Source organism: Nicotiana tabacum, chromosome 22, assembly GCF_000715075.1.
Source record: "Nicotiana tabacum cultivar K326 chromosome 22, ASM71507v2, whole genome shotgun sequence".
In the NCBI taxonomy this organism is placed as follows: domain Eukaryota; kingdom Viridiplantae; phylum Streptophyta; class Magnoliopsida; order Solanales; family Solanaceae; genus Nicotiana; species Nicotiana tabacum.
Window position 1 is genome coordinate 58328193 of NC_134101.1, and position 22070 is coordinate 58350262.

Below are 22070 nucleotides of genomic sequence, written 5' to 3' on the forward strand. Positions count from 1 at the left end.
GTTGTATTTTATTTTACATTCCTAGTTGAGGCTCATGCACTTGTGACACCGGGTTTTTGGGTGTTATGGGTTGTCCTGTATTGAAATTGTTAAAAAATATTATTATTTATTTTGTAAATTTCATCTTTTACTATTTAATTGAAGGAAATGTGATTTTCAAAAAAGAATATTTAAAATGAGAACCAAATTAAGTATTTATTTTTGGCTTCCCTGACAGCGGTGTCCGGCGCCATCACGGCCTTTAATGGATTTTGGGTCGTAAAAGTGCGGCTGCAAAACATGGTCGCAGTGACAAGAATTCAAAAAGTTCAGAGAGTGTGCAAAATGACCAAGAGTGAAGTCCTGCCAAAAGTGCAGCCGCAGAAGGAAAAGTGCGGCCGCAGAAGCTGAAGTGCAGCCGCAGACCAAATTGTGCAGCTACCGAATTCCTCAACCTGCAGAACCAAGTAAAGTGCGGACCACACATGGAATTGTGCGGTCGCCGAACCTCCCAAAGGGCATTTTTGTCAGCGAATTTTGGGCCACTATAAATAGACGGGAATCACTTTTTAGGGCAAGTTTTGTAGTTTTTTGAGCTGTAGCCGTTATATTTTACTACTTTTGGTAATTTGTGACCAATTTGGGTTAAAACACATTAGTTTATCATTTTAATTTTGTATTATGGCTTTAATTAGTGTTTCTTCTTTGTTTTCTTCCATTTCTAAGTATGAGTAGCTAGATATTTTCTAGGGTTGTGACCCACCCCTAGTGTGTAAACCTTATGGATAATTAATCTAATGCTTGTTTATGATTGGGTGTTTGTTATTTAGCCTTGTTTATGCATTATTTATAGAATTAATAGTTGCAAACATTGATTCATGCCTTTTTGACTTGGTCTTTACTTGAGAAAGAGGGACCTAATGTAGGAAAAGTTGGCTAACAATAAATTGGGCTAGTTAAGTTTTGGCTAGCCTAATTAAAGGGTTTGACCTAGAGATAAGGAAAATCCAACTTGAGCTCATATCAACTATTTGACTTGATACCTAATAGGGCCCGAGAAAGTCAAATTGGGCAAAATCACTTTATGCTCGAGAGGTATTGAGTGGGTAATTTAGAGTTGAGAGCTATAATACACCTCGATCACTAAAACAAGCGTTAACGTAATTAACCCATTAGGCTAACACCTAGGTGAAGGTTACATCCCTAGGCCTTTTACCCATTTGAAAAACAACATAAATAATCGCTTTATCTCTAGTTTCTTTTCTCTACTTAATCATTGCTAGTATAGATTATAGAAATAAATTACAAAACCATCTTGTTTGGAAGCGTAATTGAGTTATTTCTTCTACATTCATCAAGTGTACACACCAACACTCATAATTAACTCCATGAGAAAATCGACCCCAACTCATTGTTAGGTACTATTCTTCCAACGACCATTTTAGCTCATTGTTGAGTGTGGATTGGGCGTGGATCAATTTTTGGCGTCGTTGCTGGGAAGTTTTTATCGGTGTTAGCTATATATTTGAGTGTATTTTTGGAATATCTTCTTTCCCTTCCGTATTACTAACTTGTTAAAGAAATCATAGGTATAATTATGGCGAACAATGAGCTCGAAAATATGTCTTTGGGGGACTTGGACGGTGAGGAGAAACATCCTAATAGGCGAGGCTGGGTGCCACAAGACAACGTGCCCGTACCACCTCCACCACCTCAACCACAAGCGGTTCAACACCGGATATTTCCCAACGAAGGTTATGCTAGTGTAATAGTCCCTCCCCGTATTAGGGCAGGCAACTTTCAAATCCACATGTAATGCTCAGTTTGCTTGAGCAACAAGGCTTCTTCACCGGTGCACAAACTCAAAATGCTTACAAACATTTGAAGGGCTTAGTGGATACATTTTGGGGGAGCAAGCAAACTAATATTTCCGAAGATGCCTTGAGGCTAAGGCTTTTTCCCTTCTCTCTACGGGGTAAAGCTTTAGATTAGTTGTAGCGTTTACCGAACCATTCAATACACACTTGGGATGAGTTGGCGGCCAAGTTTATTACTATTTATTTTTTTCCCAGGCACATGGCTACCCTTCGGAATGAAATCTTGGCATTCAAGTAAGAACCGAATGAACCACTACACGAAATTTGGGAACGCCATAGAATAATGGTTAAGGAATGACCTAACAATGATATGATGGAGAACGTGTTGCAATAAACATTTTATCGTGAGATTAACACAACCAACCAATGTATAGTGAATCAACTAGCCGGTGGAAACTTCATGACAACGCCTTATGCGTAGGCGTGTGACATTCTAGATGAGATGGTAGAAACGTCATCGGCTTGGCAATCCCGGGCTAATGTCCTACAAGATGATCCGAATATGATACTCCTCCACAAAGAGTTGCAAGACCATGGGCAAGCCATTGCCGAATTGAAAACAATCATGACTCAACTAGCAAAGGCCCAACTCATTCAAGTGCAAGCTCCTAAGCAAGTTCATGCTATGGAGGGAGTTAATGTTTTGGTGAACAAGAAGAGGACCAAGGGTCCACAAATGCAAACCCGAGTGGAGAACTATGTGAAAGATGATGGCGGTTTTGATCAAGATGATTCTTACAATGAGCAAGAGGAGGAAGTTCAATATGTGAAAAATTTTCAAGGGCACCAAAATAACTTTCAAGGCTCAAATCAACAACAATGGCGACCACAAAATAACCACGACAATTGGAGTTCTAACAATTAAGAAAATTAGAGTAGAATCAACTAAGTAAATTGGGGAGGCAACAATCAAGGTGGTTGGGGAAACAATCAAGGCAACTGAGGGTCGGGTTTTCAAAGGCCCCCGACGTATCAACAACCAAGCAACCCACCTCCTTATCCTTCCCATTCTTCAAGTTCTTCAAACAATGAGGTGGGACGTATTGAGAATATTTTCAAGCAAATGATGGAAAAGAATGCCGATTCGGATGCCTAACTTGCCTCACACAACACATCAATCCATAATCTAGAAGTTCAAATGGGGCAAATCTCTCAAGCTCTAAATTCTCATCCTAAGGGTGCACTACCAAGTGACACGGTGGTGAACCCAAAGGGTGCTAACAATAAGAGGCATGTATGACAGTTATCAAAAGAAGTAGAAGAGGCGGGAATGCACCGACCACAAGTGAAAGGCGACTTGTCGATGATGACCAAGTGATGCAGGAAGGGGAGATCCCAAACAATGTTGCTCAAGCAAATGACGAAGTTCGGATTGCTATTTATGATAGTGTTGAAGAGACTCAAGAGGAGGTGAACCCATCTAGGGAATACATCATTGACATACTGGAACCGGTAGTGAAAGAGGTGAAGGCGCCATTGCCTATGCCTCCACCTCCATGCCCTCAACGACTTTCCAAGCAAAATGGTGAGAATCAATTCAAGAAGTTCATTCAAATGATGAAGAGTCTTTCAATCAATGTGCCATTGGTAGAAGCTTTGGAACAAATTCCCGGTTATGCAAAGTTTATGAAAGATCTTGTGACCAAGAAGCCGTCGATGAATTTTGAAACTATTAAGTCTCATCAAGTGAGTGCAATTGTTCATTCAATGACTCCTAAGTTGATGGATCCCGGTACTTACATGATTTCTTGTATAATTGGGAGTGCCGAGTTTGCTAAAACTCTTCTTGGGGCAAGTATAAATTTGATGCCCTATTCGGTTTTTAAGATTTTAGGAATTGGGAAATCACGACCCACTTCCATGAGGTTGAAAATGGCCGATTAAACCATGAAAAGGCTGTTGGGTGTGATTGAAGATTTTTTGGTCTGGCTTGATAAATTCATTCTTTCAGCGGACTTTGTTATTCTAGATTGTGAAGTTGATTATGATGTGCATATCATTCTTGGGAGACATTTCCTTGCTACATGTAAGACTCTTTGTGAGATAGAAGTCGGAGAACTCACTTTCCGGTTGGTGATGAAAAAGTGGTATTCCATATGTGTAAGTTCATGGGGAAACCAAATAGCAATGAGGTATGTTCTTTTGTGGACTTGGTGACCGATGTCATTGTTGATGATACAAGTGCAATAATCAATGTTTGTGATATGTTGGAGGCTGTTTTGCTCAATTTTGATGATGATGAGATGGATGGTTTCATGAAATGTGTGAACTTTTTGTAAGGAATGGGGTCGTACAACTATGCACCCCGAAAACTATCTTTGGATCTTGAGAATAGGAAAACTCCTCCTACAAAGCTTCCATTAAAGAGCCCCCTATTTTGGAGTTGAAGCCATTGCCTCTACATCTTTGGTATGAATTTCTTGGCCTTTGCTCTACTTCACCGATTATTCTTTTCTCTTGTTTGACTAACGTGCAGGTTGATTCCACATCGACAGTGTTACAAAAGAGGAAGAAGGCTATTGGGTTGACTTTGGAGGATATTCGGGGTATAAGCCCCGCCTTTTGCATGCATAAGATCAAGTTGGAGGATGGTGCTAAAACGTCCGTTGAACATCAAAGAAAACTCAATAAGGCTATGCAAGAAGTTGTCTAGAAGGAGATTATCAAGTGGTTGGATGCGTTGTCCACCCCATTTTCGATAGTTCATGGACCTCTCCGATTTAATGTGTCCCAAAGAAGGGGGACATGACGGTGGTTACCAATGATAAGAATGAGTTGATTCCTACAAGAACGGTGACCGGTTGGAGGTTTTGAATGGATTATCGCAAGCTCAACAAAGTTACAAGGAAGGATAACTTTCCACTTCCTTTCTTAGATCAAATGCTCGATAGATTAGCCGTCCAAGCTTTCTATTATTTTCTTGATGGGTACTCGGGCTACAACCAAATTCTCATTACTCCGGAAGATCAAGATAAAATAACCTTTGCATGTTCTTATTGTACTTTTGCTTTCAAGAGGATGCCATTTGGTTTGTGTAATGCACCAATGACTTTTCAACGGTGTATGATGGCTATTTTTACGGACATGGTGGAGGACTATCTTGAAGTTTTTATGGATGACTTCTCGGTGGTTAGGGATTATTTTGATGATTGTCTTGCAAATTTGGACAAAGTGTTGACTTGATGTAAAGAGACCAAGTTAGTGCTCAATTGGGAGAAATGCCATTTCATGTTGAGGAAGGTATTGTCCTTGACCATAAAATCTCAAGGAATGGAATTGAAGTTGACAAGGAGAAGATTGAGGTGATTTCTAAGCTTCCACTCCCAACTTCGATGAAGGGTGTGCGGAGTTTCCTAGGCCATGCAGGTTTCTACCGACGCTTTATCAAAGATTTCTCTAAAGTGGTTAACCCATTGTGTAAGCTCCATGAGAAGGATGCCAAGTTCAATTTCAATGATAATTGTATGAGGGATTTTGAACTATTAAAGCTCAAGTTGACAACTACTTCTATCATTACCGCTCCAAATTGGAGTTTGCCTTTTGAACTCATATGTGATGCAAGTGATATAGCGGTTGGGGATGTTTTGGGGTAACGTATCAACAAAGGTTTTTATCTGCTTTACTGTGCTAGTAAGACCATGAATAGTGCCCAAGTCAATTATACCGTCACGGAGAAAGAGCTCCTTACTATTGCGTTTGCAATTGAGAAGTTCTGCCCGTACTTGATGGGTGCCAAAATTATTGTCCACACGGATCATGAGGCGCTTCGATATCTTATGAGCAAAAAGGATTCTAAAGCCCGGTTGATGAGATGGGTACTCTTGTTGAAAGAATTTGATATTGATACCCAAGATAGGAAATGTAGTGAAAACTAAGTGGCGGACCACTTGTCTCGTTTGTAGGAGGAGGGGAGGCCGCATGATGGCCTTGAAATCAATGACTCATTTCCCGATGAGAAACTTTTGGCAATTTCAATAAAAGAGGTGCCATGATTTGTGGATTTGGCAAATTTTCTTGTGAGTGGAATTATTCCGTATGAGTTCTCTTCAAACCAAAGGAAGAAGATCAAGAGAGATTGTCAAGATTATTGTTAGGATGAACCATACCTTTTTCTTGATTTGTACGGATGGGGTGATTAGAAGGTATGTACTGGAAGAAGAGCAAGGCGATATTCTTGGTACTTGTCATTCTTCACCATATGGTGGTCATCATGGTGGAGCAAGAATAGCTTCCAAAGTACTTAGTTGTGGTTTCTATTGGCCTACTTTTACAAGGATGCAAGCGATTTAGTGAAAATATGTGATGAATGTCAACGGGCTGGTAGAATCTCAAAGAAAACTGAAATGCCTCGCACAACCATCTTGAAGATTGATATTTTTGATGTTTGGGCATTGACTTTATGGGAATTTTGTGAGTTCTTGTGGGAACGCTTACATTTTGGTCGCGGTGGATTATGTGTCCAAATGGGTTGAGGCCGTCGCCTTACCCAATAATGAAGGGAGTAGTGTAGTGGCTTTCTTGAAGAAGAATATTTTTACAAGATTTGGTACTCCACGTGCAATCATAAGCGATGGGGGGTCACACTTTTGCAACTAAGCTTTTGACACTTCACTTAGCAAGTATGATGTTACTCACAAGGTCACTACTCCCTATTACCCACAAGCTAGTGGGCAAGTGGAAGTTTTTAACCGGGAGATAAAGAGTATCTTGTCTAAAACTGTGAATGTTAATTGGACGGATTGGTCCAAGAAGCTTAATGATGCGTTATGGGCTTATCAGACGGATTACAAAATACCTATCGGAATGTCTCTATACTAGTTAGTGTTTGGGAAAGCTTGTCATCTTCAGGTGGAACTAGAGCACAAGGCAATGCGGGCTTTAAAGAAATTGAATCTTGATTGGGATGTAGCTGTAACTTGCAGGTTGCACACTTGAATGAATTGGATGAGTTCTGGTACCATGCATATGCGAGTTCGTCCTTATACAAAGAAAGGATGAAATATCTTCATGAAAAATACATTTGGAACAAAGAGTTCAAGTTGGGCGATCTTGTATTGTTATTTAACTCAAGGTTGAGGATGTTTCCCGGGAAGCTAAAATCCAAGTGGAGTGGTCCGTTTGAAATTGTTAGTGTGACACCTATTGGTGCATTAGACTTGAAGAACAAGAAAAATGAAGTATTCCGAGTCAATGGTAACCGGGTAAAGCATTACTTGGACAAGGTTGAATATCGGTCATTTACTTCACTTGAGGATGCTTTCACATTATATTGTACCGCGACATTAAATTAGGTGCTTCTTGGGAGGCAACCCATGTTCTACTTTTTTTCTTCTTCTTTTGTAGTTAAATGTTATTTCTTGTTCTAACTTGATTTGAAGTGTGCTATATGGTTGAGTGTTATATGCAAGAAGGGTGGACTTAAAATGGCTAAGTGTTGAAGGAACTGCAGACTGCACTTTAATTGTGTGGACCGCTGAATTTCGTGTGGCACAGCAGAAGTGCTTATGCGGCCGCACATTTCACATGCGGACCGCATAATTAGAAGCTTGCCAAAGTGTCAAAATCCTAACTCTCTGAAGTTTAAGGCTGTCAGTGCGCGGTTGATCTCCGACCGCAAGAAGAATTATGCAGCCGCACTAGAAAATATGCGAACAACACATGAGGAGCAGAGAACTGAGGCCCAAGTGAAAGAGTGCGGACCGCACTTGGATTTATGCGGCCGCACTCGGTCATTTTCCACCTCAATAACTCTAAGTATAAATAGAAGTTTTGATTTTATTTTACACTTTTCACCCTCCTTATAATCATTGTTGCTCTGCAAGTTTTACTGAGAGATTTTCACTGTCCACCACACACACTACCTGTGCATACACACCTAATACACTCACTTTATCTGGTATGCCTCACTTCATATTAATCTTTGTGTTAGTTTAAATTTTGAAACTTTAGTTTCTTTTTAGGCCATCTATTATTAGAGTTCATCCATGTGTCCATGTGGGGTAGATCTATACTGGGTAGTTGTTAATATATACTCAAATGGGCTGGGTTAGTTAGATTTGATGTGTATACCATGTTGCCATACTGATTTGTACAAGTAATTATAAAATCTAAGTGAAAAAGACTATTGTTCGTGAAAATTTAAAATCTGCAACTGTACTTGAATTTGTGCAGTCCGCAGTTTGGTTATTTTGGGCAACTGGTGAAGGCGAGTGCTTCTGCTGTCGCACTTTCATTATGCGGACCGCATAATACTAAGAGTGGCCGCATTTATATCTGCATTGTCTCTCAGAGATCTACCTCATGAGAAAATAAATGTGAGGACCGCACTTTAAATTCGGCGGACCGTAGATGAATTATGCAGTTGTAGTTTGGCCATCGCACTGTCTTCAGAGAAGAGCACTTGAGCCTCTAAACTTTTTTGTCAGAAGCGCGGCCGCACTTGAAATATTGCGGACTGCACTCCCTTTTCACAGTCGCACATCACAAATGTTCGGATCGTAGTTCCCATTTTCCTACAACATGTTATTCTATAGTAACCCTACTGTGTCCACAATGTTCTCCCCTGCCTACATGAGTCTTGACTGTGTTGAATGATGACTTGTAACTAAATATCCTCCTTGTTTTGATACAGACAATAGTTCGATCGCGAGGCCGCGATGAAACTGCAAAAGGTAGAGGTGACTCTTCAAGGGGGTGGAGGCAGAGGTACCTTGCCCCTTAGTGTGCCCAAAACCATCAGGAAAAAGTCCACAGAGGGAGGGGTGCATACCTCTCTAAGTCAAGCTTTTATGTCCCTTCTAGGGAAGCTTTTGATGGAAACTCCGTGTCTATTTCGGAGGAGCAGGCGGTTGCACAGTCCAGGCCACAGGGGAGATTTGAGCCTATGGATGTGGCTGCATCATCTCACAAAACTTCCGAGGGTTCGAAAAGTGCTAGCTAGGATACCGAGCCAGCAGTTGTTCCAGAGTTAGATGCGCAGAATGTTCAGGATGTCCCTGATGATGGTAGAGGGTACATCCACTGGTGTTGAGAGGTCAAAGAAGAAGGAAATATGGGAAGACAGATTTGTTAGTTTGGCTGCTTTTATTGATTTCAGGATGTGGTGGCAGATGAGATCATTGACGCATGAGAGGTAGTTTCTGTTGAAGGATCTAGATAGATACAACCCTGCATTGTTGAGGCAGTTTACATCAAAGAAGGGTTGGATGTTGTTCACTGAGAGAGTCATATATGCCAAGGAGCACCTTGTCTGTGAGTTCTATGCCAACATTTCTTATATCCGCAAGGGGACAAAGGTAACCAAAGTATGTAACCTCAAAGTGAGGTTTGACCAGCACACGCTGAACGCGTACTTGGGTTTTAAGGATTAGAGCCAAAAGAGTACTTGAGAAGTTTGCTTTGAAAGAAGAATCCCGACCATGGCTAGCTGAGATCTTAGAATCACCGGGGCTCACTTCCATCATGGATCAGTGTTGGGGTTCCCATTCAGTAGAACACACTGAGCTTTGAGGCAAAAGGTTGGCAGATATTTGTGTGTAGCAGGCTTGATCCGAGCCAGAATAAGAATATTTTGCCTATTCCCCATTCAGTTCTAATGGCTTCTATCATGGCGGGGTACCCGATCAATATGGGTGGTGTGATATCAGCCAACATCTCATTGGTAGCACATCAGACCAATATGGCTTACCCCTATCCTAGCACTATAACAGAGTATTTTACTAATGCAAAGGTAGAGCCAAGAACATTTGATATAAAGGTGAAGTCAAAGAAGCCGTTTGAGTGGCACTCGTTGATGGATCTGACCAACCCAAAGAAGAGCGCTTCGCCTTCTACCACTACAGGCCAGTTTGATGAGCTGGCAGACTGGCAGTGGTAGTTTCTAACACAACTGATATTCCATCTATATCCTGTTGAGCCCTCTTCTAGTGCAACTGCCATGCCTCTGCCACCATCTTCAGCTCCATCCATAGCCCTAGGGCAGCCCCTACTCCAGTTATAAGGCCGGTGCCCATGCCTACAGCTCCACTATCTGCTCTGCATGTCTTCCAGACATTGGCGAGTCTTAACAACTGGATGTAGGCAGCTACTTCAAAGCTGTCTAAGATATCTAGTACTGTTGTAGGGAAGTCATCCATACATGCACCACATGTTTCTACGGATCTTGATGAGAAGCTTCTCTCGACTCTATCCTCTTTTATGGTCTAGTTGCATGAGGGGTGAGGTAATTTTTCGTTGCTAGTCCAAATATCCAGGGGATGATTGCTTGGTTTGGGAGATGATTGTAGGCTTTCCTTGGTCTGTTTAAGCTTTCTATTGCCAACCAATATTGTTATCCCTAGTCAACCCCCTTTGAGCCTTTAGCCTTTCTCATTTGGTAACCATGCTATAAGCCTTTACCTGTTCTGTCGTAATCTTCTCTTGGCACCCGGACCTTCCTTATCACTCTTATGAAATAAGTGTCTTAAGGCATAAGTTTGGGGGGAGAGTTGAGAAGTTTTAAAAAGGTATCAAGGCACCAAAAAGGGGAAAGAAATGATCTCTATGAAAAGAGAAGGCAAGAAAAGAAAAAGAACAAAAAGAAAATGCCAAAAAAGAGAATAAAAATGAGGGTTGATGAAATCAAAAAGAGGCAACTATCTCGAGTATGAGCATCAAGGGAAAAAATAATGAAATGAATAAGAATGAATAATGCTAAATCTTTTTATCCCCCACGAAAAAGAAAATGCCTCTAAGAGATGGTAAATGTGAGCCAAGAAAATAAAATGTGGAGTGCTTAAGGAAAGGTATAACCACTTACCCAAAATGTATCCTACCCTAATCCAAAATCCTTCATTACAACTCGAAAGAAGTCCTACTTAATTTTGAACCGAGTAAACTTACATTAGTGGTGATCTACATGAATGGCAAGCCTATGGTACTTGAAGCCTAACTTGTGACATTCTTTGGTGAGCAAAGAGTGAACCTTTCATTGATCTAAAAATTGAGTTCTAACTCTTGAAGTGAGCTTGGCAAATAAAAGGTAGAGCAGGAAGAGTTTGGAGTCCACCATGATCTACATGATAGAACAAGAGTCCTTGATGAGTAAAGTCAATCTTAAATCTCAAATGTCACATTAGAACCATGTGTGCATAATATGTGATTTGTCACCTTGTTGAAAATGCATAAGTATTGTGGATAATTGTTGGTCCCAACTGAGTATGAATGGCTTATCATTGACTCTCTGAAATGAGCTTTCACTCTGCAGAGGTGGGAACTAATCTATCTGCTTGTGGACAAGCAAAGACTTAAGTTTGGAGGAGTTAATAACTGTGGATTTTAACCACTTATAACCTTCTTGCTTTAGTTTTAGTTCGAAAGTGTTGATTTATATTCCCAAAACTAATGAAATTGTTAAAATTGCAGGAATGTTTGAGAATTAGACTTTAATGAAGAAATCTAACTCAAAAAGGAGTGTTCCGGCTCAAAAGGCAAGAAGGAGTGGAGCAGGCCAAAAGTACGGTCCACGTAAGTAATTCTACGACCGTAGAAGAAAGCGCAGACCGCAGAATTCTCTATGTGGCTGCAGATTTAGTGTTAAAGCTCAGATGATGGTTGAAACAAAGTGTGGGCCGCACATAAATTGTGTGCCTGCAAAACATGGTCTCACTTACAAGAATTCAAAAAGTTCAGAGAGTGTGCCAAAGCGACCAAGAGTGAAGCCCTGCCAAAAGTGCAGTCGCAGAAGCTGAAGTGCAGTCGCAGACCAAATTTTGTGGCTGCCTAATTCCTCAACTTGCAGAACCAAGTAAAGTGCGGACTGCACATGGAATTGTGCGGCCGCCAAACCTCCCGAAGGGCATTTTTATCAGCTAATTTTGGGCCACTATAAATAGACGGGAATCACTTTTTAGGGCAAGTTTTATAGTGTTTTGAGTTGTAGTTGTTGTAGTTTACTACTTTTACTCCAGGTCGAAGTGAAATTCTTCTAGGAGTTACTGCCACCTGGCCTGCCAGCCATTCAGCTTTGGCTAGGTCATGAAATGACTAACAACTGTATTGTCCGTCTTGACCACAAACAAGGTTCCCAATAGATAGTGTCTCTAAAGGCATGAGTAATGGACAACATCCGATAATTCTTTTTCGTAGGTGGCATAGCGCCCTTCTGCTCTTTCAACTTCTGGCTCTCATACGCAATTGGATGCATCTCTTATAGCAAGACTCTGCCCAGAGCATAGTTAGAGGCATCCGTTTGTACTTCGAATAGTTTGGCCAAATCAGGAAAGGCCAAGAAGTCTTATTTGGCCAAGATGGGGCTACTAGACATAGCCGCTTTCAATGTGTTGAAGGCCTCTTATCGCTGGGGACCCCAATCCCAAGGCGTGACTTTATTTAGGAGTTCTGTCAATGGTACTGCAATGAGAGAGCAATTTTTTACAAACCGCCGATAAAAGTTGCATAGGCTAAGGAACTCCCTCAAGGCGTGGATATCCTTAGGCGGCGACCAATCTGTGACAACCTGAATCTTCAGTTAGTATATCTTGATCCACCCTTCCTCGATGACATGCCCGAGGTAGTCAATCTATTTTAGGGCGAATGAGCACTTGGATAACTTCACATATAATTTGTGTTCCCACAGTCGGAGACCTTCCGCTGGTGCTCCAGGTGTTCCTAAAATGTTTTGCTATATACCACAATGTCATCCAAGTAGACCACTACAAATTCATCAATGTACTCTCGGAAGACTTGGTTCATCAGGGTGCAAAATGTGGCTGGAGCATTAGTCAAGCCGAATGGCATGACCAGGAAGTCGTAAACCCATATCTTGTCACACAGGTCGTCTTGTGTTCATCTCCCTCAGCAATTCAGACTTGCTAGTAACCTGTCTTCAGGTCTATTTTGGTGAACATTGTAGCACTACCTAGTATATCGAACAAGTCTACCATTAGCGGGATAAGATACTTGTTCATCACGGTGATTTTGTTTAGAGCCCAATAATCAATACATAGTCATAGGTGCCATTGTGTTTCTTTTGGAACAACACAGAGGACCCATCAGGGGACTTAGAGGGAATAATGATCCCTGTGTTCAGCATTTCCGTCAATTGTCTCCGAAGCTCGGTAAGTTCGGGTTGTGGCATTCTGTAAGGCGCCCGGGCGGGTGGCTTTGTACTCGGCACCAACTAATCTCATGGTCCACAGTGCGCCTACATGGGAGTCGCTTTGGCATGTCCTGTGGCATGACGTCTTCAAACTCCTTTAGCAGCTCATTCATGGGTGCAACAATGAGACCCCAAGAGCGTTCAATATCTTCAATACAGAGGGTAGCTAGGAATGTAGGTTCATGTCTTATGACTCACTTCTTCAACTGCAAGGCCGAGATGTTCTCTGCGGTTATCTTTATAGTTATTCATGGGATAATTCAGGGCTTGGCCCCATTTGCTCTCATCATCAGTAGCATGTCGGCATAAGGTACAAGAATGGTGTTGTTTTGCCTCATGAATTCCAATCCAACTATCAGCTCGAAGTCATCTATGATCACCATGTGCAAGTTGAATTTTTCTTCATAAGGCCTAAGCTTCACTGGCGCTTGTGTCTATCATCGCCTGAATGGGTTTGCCATTCACATTCATTTCGATGAACATCATGGTCTTCTCTTGGTTAAAAGGAAGCCCCTCATCTGCCTTCTTTTTCCCTTTCTTGGTGGTTGGGCATAAGTCCTTATTCTTATAGATGCCGGCACTGGTTCCCGCTAAGGCCTCAGAAATAAAACAAATAAGTACGTTAAACGCACCTATTGGTTCTGTCTAGTCAACATTATTTGGTCGTCATCTGTTCCATCATCAAAAGTTTGATGGGCATTCATTTATGCATGTGGGTATTCATTGTTCAAATGTGGCCCACCGCATTGGCGACATCCTGTAGGGGCTTCCTCCTCCGATCATTATTGTGAGACGAAGCATTGTTGCTTCCTGAGGAAGGAGTTTTAGATTGCATTAAGGTAAGCGACGTCTAATTGAATTGATTCATCGGTTACACTTCAATCCCTACCACTTCTGCTAGGGCCACCATTGCTAGGTTGGTCCCCTTTGTATCCTCCTCGGACAGGCGGTTGAGGCATCTCCGTCCGAGCTTCCACTTGGTAGTCCCCAAGGAATTCCACTGCTTAGATTGCCTTGGGTAAAATGTCTACCCTTTGTCTTTGTTGCTCTATACGGGCATAAGGTTTCAAACTTTCCAAGAATGTGAATAGTTTGTCTTTGTCCCCATATCCCATATATCTCGCATATGTGCGGAGAATTCCCGCACGTAATCCCGGACTGCCTTGGTCTGGCGGATCTCCCAGAGTTTTCTCCGTGCACTGTACTCAATATTTTCGGGGAAAAACTGTAGGTGTGTGGCTGCCTTTAGGTCTTCCCAAGGCTTATAATCTTCACCGGCCCCGATGGGTTTGTATTTCACCGCCACTAGAGTTTAGCATCACCTGGAAGATACATTGCAACAATTGCTACATTTTTTGCTTCTTCTAAATCTCCTACGACATCGAAGAACTGTTCGATGTCGAAGATGAAGTTCTCAACCTTCTCGGCATTCCGAGCCCCATTGTAGGGTTTTGGCTCAGGAAGCTTCAGTTTTTGTGGCACATGGGCGAGGTTCACAACACCCCCGGTGTGGTTTCTGCCACCCCGAAGTAGGCCTTGTAATGCAACGTTGACAACATTGAGCTGGCATGTTAAGTTGTCTATGGTTTGTTGCATGGCAGTCATTCTGTCTGCCTCTTGTGCCCTATAGACTAATCCTCGGTCCTCTCCTATTGGAGGCCCTCGAATTTACTGAAAAGTTTGGCTGCCTCTGTGGTTGCCGTTTGTCGGTCTCCTTCAGAGTTATGACTGATATTTGCGATGTCACCTCCGGCCTGCCGTATCCTGCGGTAGGGTGGACATTCGGTATTTCAGTTTGGTATTTAAGAATTTCGGTTCGGTATTTCGGTATTCGATTTATCAATTGTGTATATCAAATACCGTACCAAATTATTTCGGTACGGTTCGATATTTCTTATTTTGGTTCGGTACGATTTTGGTTTAATAATCGTTAAATAAGCAAATTAACTCGGTCAGCCCTCTTTGACAACGCTGTCGCTAACAGTAAGCAGTTAAGCACCATTATTTCCTTTGACAATTCACAATTCACAATTCTAAGGAGTGCAACTGATGCCTGGCAATTTCTTTCACAATTCACAATTCAGTGATCACAATGCTCCGTGCAGTTTAAGGTCTAAGGAGTAAGCACAATTCAAGGCAAGAAACAGAAACTGTCTAGACGCTAAAAAAATGATACAACATGGATAAACAAAATTGTTAAATACGGATTCAATTCTTAAATAGTCTCGAATCAACTTAGTCTTAATTCTTAAATACGGATGTCAGGAAGACGCTCAAGACAACACATAATATGCTTCCTTAAACAATATGTGCCATCCCTCTTTGGATGAATATTATAGACTCGACCACAATGCTTGCACTCTATTTTGCGAACTTCTCTGTTATCTTCTTTCACCTCAAAGTGTTCCCAAATATGAAAGCGTACTTTAAGAGCATGGGGCATGATTGCACTTGATAGTGTACATTTACCTCAAAAATAATCAAAATGCAGATATTAAAACTTCTCACCTTCGAGTGAAACTAAAAAAGTCCCTCAGCGAGTTCCATCAGAAAATGATATCGACAAATTTTTCAGAGACGTGTCAAGATCAAAGTAATAGTTACTAAGCAAGAATAACTAGAATAATTACTCAAGCAATTGCAGTGTTTCAACAATTAGACATGGCTCTTTTATATTCAATCCTGGAGATTATACAACTTCTAGTTCTAAGGGATTAAAAGTTGAACTAAGAGCACACAAGCTGTTCTAGAACTTCCATGTAAGATCATAATTAATGAAAAGAATTTCCAAGTTCCAAATGTGTAATCATACTAAAGTATATAAGAAAGTTGTCAAGACCAGTACATGGGAAATAAATAGAGTTGAAGTTGCAGGAGAAAATTCAGACCACATGACTTTTATATTACAAGGCTATAAATATTATGTTTTACTATGACGTTTAATTGTTTAAGTTATTAAATTGCTCATCTCAATCAGAATAGTATGCAGTAAAGGAGGAGGCTCTGGCTGCTTCATGGAGGTCTTAAGACTTCACAAATCATTATATACAATCACTTTCTTGGGTACTATTAAGACGCTAGTAATTACATATATATACATTTATAAGCAAAAAGAAAATAAAAACTAGTAACAAGATGCCAACATACTATTAGTAACAGTGGAGCCACATCCACCATTATCAATATTTCTGCTTCAGGCGAACAATTTCACCAACATAGGATAAGAACACTATGAAGGATTTTAGTCTCAACAGATATGTGACCTATATTGCAATCAAGTTCTGAGCAAACTAAAATCCATAAGCAGATAATACCTCTTTGAGGTCACTGCCAAATTCTTTGACAGTAGATATAGCCACAGTGGCAGCTTCATCAAAAGGATATATGTAAAGCACAAAAAAATGAAGATTAAGCAGGGGCAACCATCCATAGCTGCTAAGATTATATATTATTCCTAAAGGTGATCATACCGCAGAATCATTTTTCCTAGATCATTAACATGCAAACAAGTTAGCACAGGTAGTACTCATAAAATAGAAGTTTTAAAACAGTCATATGCACGATGTGGCAATATCTAAAGAGTCAGGAAGGTGTAAACTTGGTTATATAAAAAAAAAAGTTACTATGATATGTTCAAACTAAGGACTATTGGACTAACTTTCTCAGTCAACAATCAAAACATATCACCAAGATATAAAAATTTATTTGTGCAGAATTTAGGGAATGATACACAATGAAACAAACAGACAAAGGAATTAAATCTAACATTCTAAGTGATTCCTAATTTTAAGTGACAACGTGTGCCCAAAAAATGAGGGGTTAGCTAATTTTAGCTAAAAAAATACTCGAAGACCACAAAAGAAAGAGATAAGAACAACCCCACCACACAGATGAAAACGAAATAGAAGAAGGGTCAATGAAAGCACACAGATCTTGTGCAAAAGACCCACCTTTTTCTTTCAAAGAAAACCCTACCAAGAAAAATTGTTAAACCCCACAAAAAATCCAGCAAATCAGTAGACCAGTTTAAAAGTGGCTTGCCTAAAAAATAGTACCTGAAGTCTTTAATGTAGAGAAAGATAAAAGGAAAAAGTAGTCTTTACTCGAACCAGTTACATCTAATTCATCCAGAAACAGATAATATCTATTTTTCTTTGAAGAAACTAAAGATACCATTGAAGAAACTAAAGATACTTTTGAAGAAACTAGAAACATACCTTTGATTCTTTGAAGTCACAGCAGCCGATCTCTTAGTAGTTAGTATTCTCACAGCAAAGGTCTTCTGGCTGAAAAAAACTATCGCCGTTTCTGACTTTCTGTCTTTCTCCCTTTCTAAATTCTAATTCCCTAATCGGCTAATCCCTAATTGAACAAAGCAGATAAGTGAAAGACTAGAGAGTAGGGCCTTATTGGGTTGGGCTGGGGTGCTGGGCAATGGGCATTAGATATACAACTTGGGTTGGGCACTATAGCTATAAGTCCAACTTAAAATTCGGTATTTCGGTATACCGAAAATTCAAGATCCTAATACCGAGGACCATACCTTTACACCGAAATACCGAAAAAAATGAAATCAAAATACCGAATTAATTCGGTCCGATTCAGAATTCGATTTTTCGGATTTTATGCCCACCCTATCCTGCGGTCCAGGTCGTCCAACCTTTGCACTAAGCTGGTTCTTAGATTAGGTACCATATTCATGATGGGTTGTAATACGTTAACCGTCTCTTCAAAGGCCGCAATACGGTTCACATGATTCACCATGGTTAGAAATGGTGGTAATGGCAATGTGTTCCCTCATCCGATGTCGAGCCTAGGCTCTGATACCAACTGTTACACAGCGCCTCCTGAGATTCCTTGGAAGGGCGACGTAAGGCTAAGCAACAGATATCTGTGCGGTTACTATCCGCTAACTGGGGTCCCCTCCGTACGCTAGACGAGACTGTTAGTGCTGTATGGAAAAACCAATGTCAAGAGCAATTGAGAGAACAGAAAAGAGAATGAGAATGAAAGAAAGTGATTGCATTAATGAAAGCTATTATAAAAAAGCAACATGGTGTCGAGGGGGAGAGACACCAGTACAGAGAATTGTTTGCTTGCTTGAAAGTTTGATTGCTTGATCCCCCTAATAATGCTTAAAAAAATAAACCAAAGTTCGAGGACTTGACATAATTAAGCTAGAGAGACATAATGAAAATACATGAAGTAAAACTACTCTATATTTACAACAGAAAGGACTTAGATTTCTACAAGGTAGAAGCAGATCTGTTGGCAGCAACCTTGTCTTTAGCATCAGAGTCTGCGCATGCGGCGCTATTGGCATCTGCCTGCAGTTCGCTAGGCGTTAGGAGGCTTGCCAGGACACCATGGGGCGCATCTAAGGGGTCAATGGGGCATGACTAGAAAGACCCATGATAGTTTATATGCATCTTTACAAGATGAAGTGCTTCTAGTTTCATTCACTAACAAGTTGTGATTTTTCATTATAATCGAGGCTTTTCTAGTATATGTTACTAGCTTTTTGTCTAATTTCAAAAAATGTCCAAAACATACAGAGGGAAAACTGCTAAAAAGTATGTTGCCATTACTTGTTCATAGGCGGATTCAAAATTTAATACTTATGGGTTCCTGTAAGAACCTCAAGTAAATTTTTAATAGTAACTGAGTTCACATTCAAATATTTATAGATATTTAATAAATTTTTCGAACATATTTATACCGTTTGGACAAAATTTACTGGGTTCATTTGAACCCGCAAGTCGGAAGATCAATTCGCCCCTGTACTTGTTAGTGAATTTGCCACTGTGTATGTTCTCCAAACCTATGCTCAAGAGATCCACCAAGTGTTTGAGCATTAACTTGCAATCATGAATTAAGTTAGTGTACAGAAAATTTGTCATTTTTCTCATATTAATACCTCTTTGGAATCTGCCACGATCTCAGCGTAATGAAGACTATGCTACAACACATAGTAAATAAAAGTATATTTACGAACATTACGAAAAAAAACAAGGGGATTTTTCTCCTACAAAAAAAATTACATATATTAAAATAAAATTACTTACCTACGTATATATTTTTTTTGACAAAAGAATTTCAATTGACACCCCTTGCTAAGTATGTTGCATATGTACACTCAATATGTTGTTTCCATCGCTATCACGCAAGATTGTACTACCTCTTTTCCCGCGCTTCCTGATTTATATCTTCTTACTTTGTTGTTAGTAAGGAGGACAAATTCAGTAGTTTTCATGATGATATTACTTTAAAGGCCAGGCAACGGTATACAGTGCGGTGCGGCTCAATGGATCTCATGGCCTACAGCGAAATTATATTGTTAGACCCTTAAATTTATTTTATAAAATATTTACACTAACAATAAAATTTACTTTTTAAATAATAAATTAACCATTTAAGACAAAAATAAGCAAATTTCAAAAAACAAATACTAGAAAGAAGAGCATAAAAAATAAAGTGGTGGACTATCGGATGTTGAGAACCACAAATTTTGATTTGGATATCATCACAAACAAGAAAAAGAAATAAACGTACATAACGTAATAACTTAAGTTTTGAGTATTAACGGTGTCAAAAATATTTACTCCTTATGATCAATTTAAACGATAATTGTAGTTCATTCTATTAAGTAGCACTTATTGGTGAATATCTAAAATAAATTATAAATAACCTAATATAATATGTCGAATTACACTAAAAAAAATGGTGCATGAATGCTTTTGTGTTCATGCAGTTTGAGAGAACATTGTAAAAGAAATTCATTATGTTGTCGATATATATAACTTAATTCATATATATAAAAGGAATAAAATTAAAATTGAATGCTGTGGAAAATATACTAATTAATCAGTAAAGCAAATTATCATTATTTATGAATTTATTGATATAAAATAACCTCAATCAAATAAAAAAAAAATGTAACACTTTTCTTTATACTAATTATTTATATAATATATAGTAATAATAATAAGAAAAAATTAAAATAAATTTGGGGCCTTCAAATTTCGGGGGCCTAAGGCGACGATCTCACTATCCATCCCTTTAGAGCCGCCCCTGACTATATAACTTTGTGGTTGTTCAAAAAGTTATGATTTTTATCAACAAAACTAGTATTGATATCTGCGCGTTACGCGAAGAATATTAAATATATTTTTTTCTTAAGAAGATATTACTTGAAAAATACGATAAGTATATAAATGATATTATTTTATAAACATGTAAATGCACTACATAGCCATACATTCAAGTCTATCCAAATTCTACTATTATTTTTTGAATTATAATTTTATTTTAAGTATCTGAAGAAATTAAAAAAAAATTCAGAATAAAGTTTGCTTTTAAAATATTTAAAAATATTTATTATCTTTTTGTATCTTTATGAAATAGTAGATAATAGTATCATATAAATCCGTCAACTGATAAATATTAGTGAAACAATATGAAATTAGATCAATAATAAAATAATTAATAGTGTTGATAGTCACAAAATTACATCCAACTTCCACATAACTTAGCAACAAACATCATAAAAATCTTTCACGTCTAATGTAATTAGAAATGCCGTATTTCACAATCATATTAGCTAAATTAACCACACTAAATTATTTATTTATTTTATCCTAATATTGCCAATTGTCAGCAATACCAAGTGACTTATTATTAGGCTACCACTTGGCTTAATGTATACTTGAAAGAGAAAAATTGCATAAATATTTATTTGCATAGGAGAATATGGATAGGAATCAATTATAGAGGTAGGTTAGAATTGTTATTCCAAGCCCACGTTTGGGAAGATATCAGCCGTGGGTTGAATTTTCGGATGATTTATTTTTTCTTCTTTTTTCTTGTTTCTGTGTAATTTTTTTTAAGTATATAAATAATTATAAATTGCAGCACAAAAAATATGGGAAAAATATTAATTTCTTTTTGCACGGAAAGATTTAATAAATAAATAAAAAAACTACCAAATAAACGCGGGAGGAAGTATTAAATTTTCCTTAAACGTTGGAGGAAGTATTTAATTTTTTAAAATTGGTAGGTTTAGTTTTTTTTAGTTTTAATTTTCTATCTTCTATTTTTTAAAATAATTTTGAAATTTGTTTGAATTTTATTCTAAAAATTTAAACTTGACATGTTAGTTATGACACTTGGCACAAAATTCATGGAAATATTATCAAATCTTTGTCTACTATTCAAAATTCTTCGAGTGTATAAATTTATTAATAGATTTTTAAGTGATATTTATTTAATTTTTTTGTTGAATGAATTCAAATTATAAATATCCTAACATTATATTTATTATCTCTTTTCGTATATTTATTTTACTACTATATTTGATTAGTTTTTTTATTTAGTATTTTACTTATAATAAAAATACACTTAATTTTTATTAAATTATAATTTTGAATTCATGAAAAGTATAAAGAGAGAAACCTTTTAGTGTTTTGTTCAAAAGTCTAAAGAGAGAAGCTTTCTATTATTCACATTCTCCAATTTGTCTAAATTTATAAATAATACTTCTGTATATTATTTATCGAATTTATAATTTTAACTTGGTTATTTCTTTTTCGTGTTTAAATTTTTTTATGAATAATTGCAAAATTTATCAAGTGGTTCTGTAGTATTTTGACACTAGACTTAATCTTATGAATAATTATTTTTTTATTCTAAAATTTTAAAATAATTTTTTATTATGCTGTCACTTGAGTTAATATGATCCTTTTATTTCGTATAGATGTTCCATAATTTAGTGGCCGAGACCATGTGAAGAGTTGAAGCCTGTACCAAACTTCCATTGCCAGTTAAGTGATGCCAATATGTAATTGTGATGCAGTTACTGGGATACAGGTGATGTGTAATCCGCCAATTAGCCTAGGTGAAAAGAAACATTAAGGAACTTTTGTTGAAAAGTCATTCACATTTTGACTAGTTAAGTCGCGATTTATCTTTTCATATAAAATTACAAAATGCTTAATTTTTTAAGTAAATCGGTCAAGATGGAAAATTTAATTTTATTTCATTTCAATTCCAAATACAATAAATACGGATTTGGTTAGGAA

General features: G+C 38.4%; 1 protein-coding gene across 1 annotated transcript in view; it reads right to left on the reverse strand.

The window, feature by feature from the left end:
- LOC107771737 (transmembrane 9 superfamily member 5) overlaps positions 1–17169 on the reverse strand; it is a 35057-nt gene extending 17888 nt beyond the window's left edge. Inside the window, exons 1-3 of the mRNA XM_075242882.1 lie at positions 17049–17169; positions 16882–16964; positions 16308–16457 (exon numbers count right to left, since the gene is read on the reverse strand). Of these exons, the coding sequence (XP_075098983.1) occupies positions 16308–16457; positions 16882–16964; positions 17049–17169 (354 nt within the window). The remainder of the gene's footprint in view (positions 1–16307; positions 16458–16881; positions 16965–17048) is intronic.
- Between the last annotated feature and the right edge of the window lie 4901 nt (positions 17170–22070).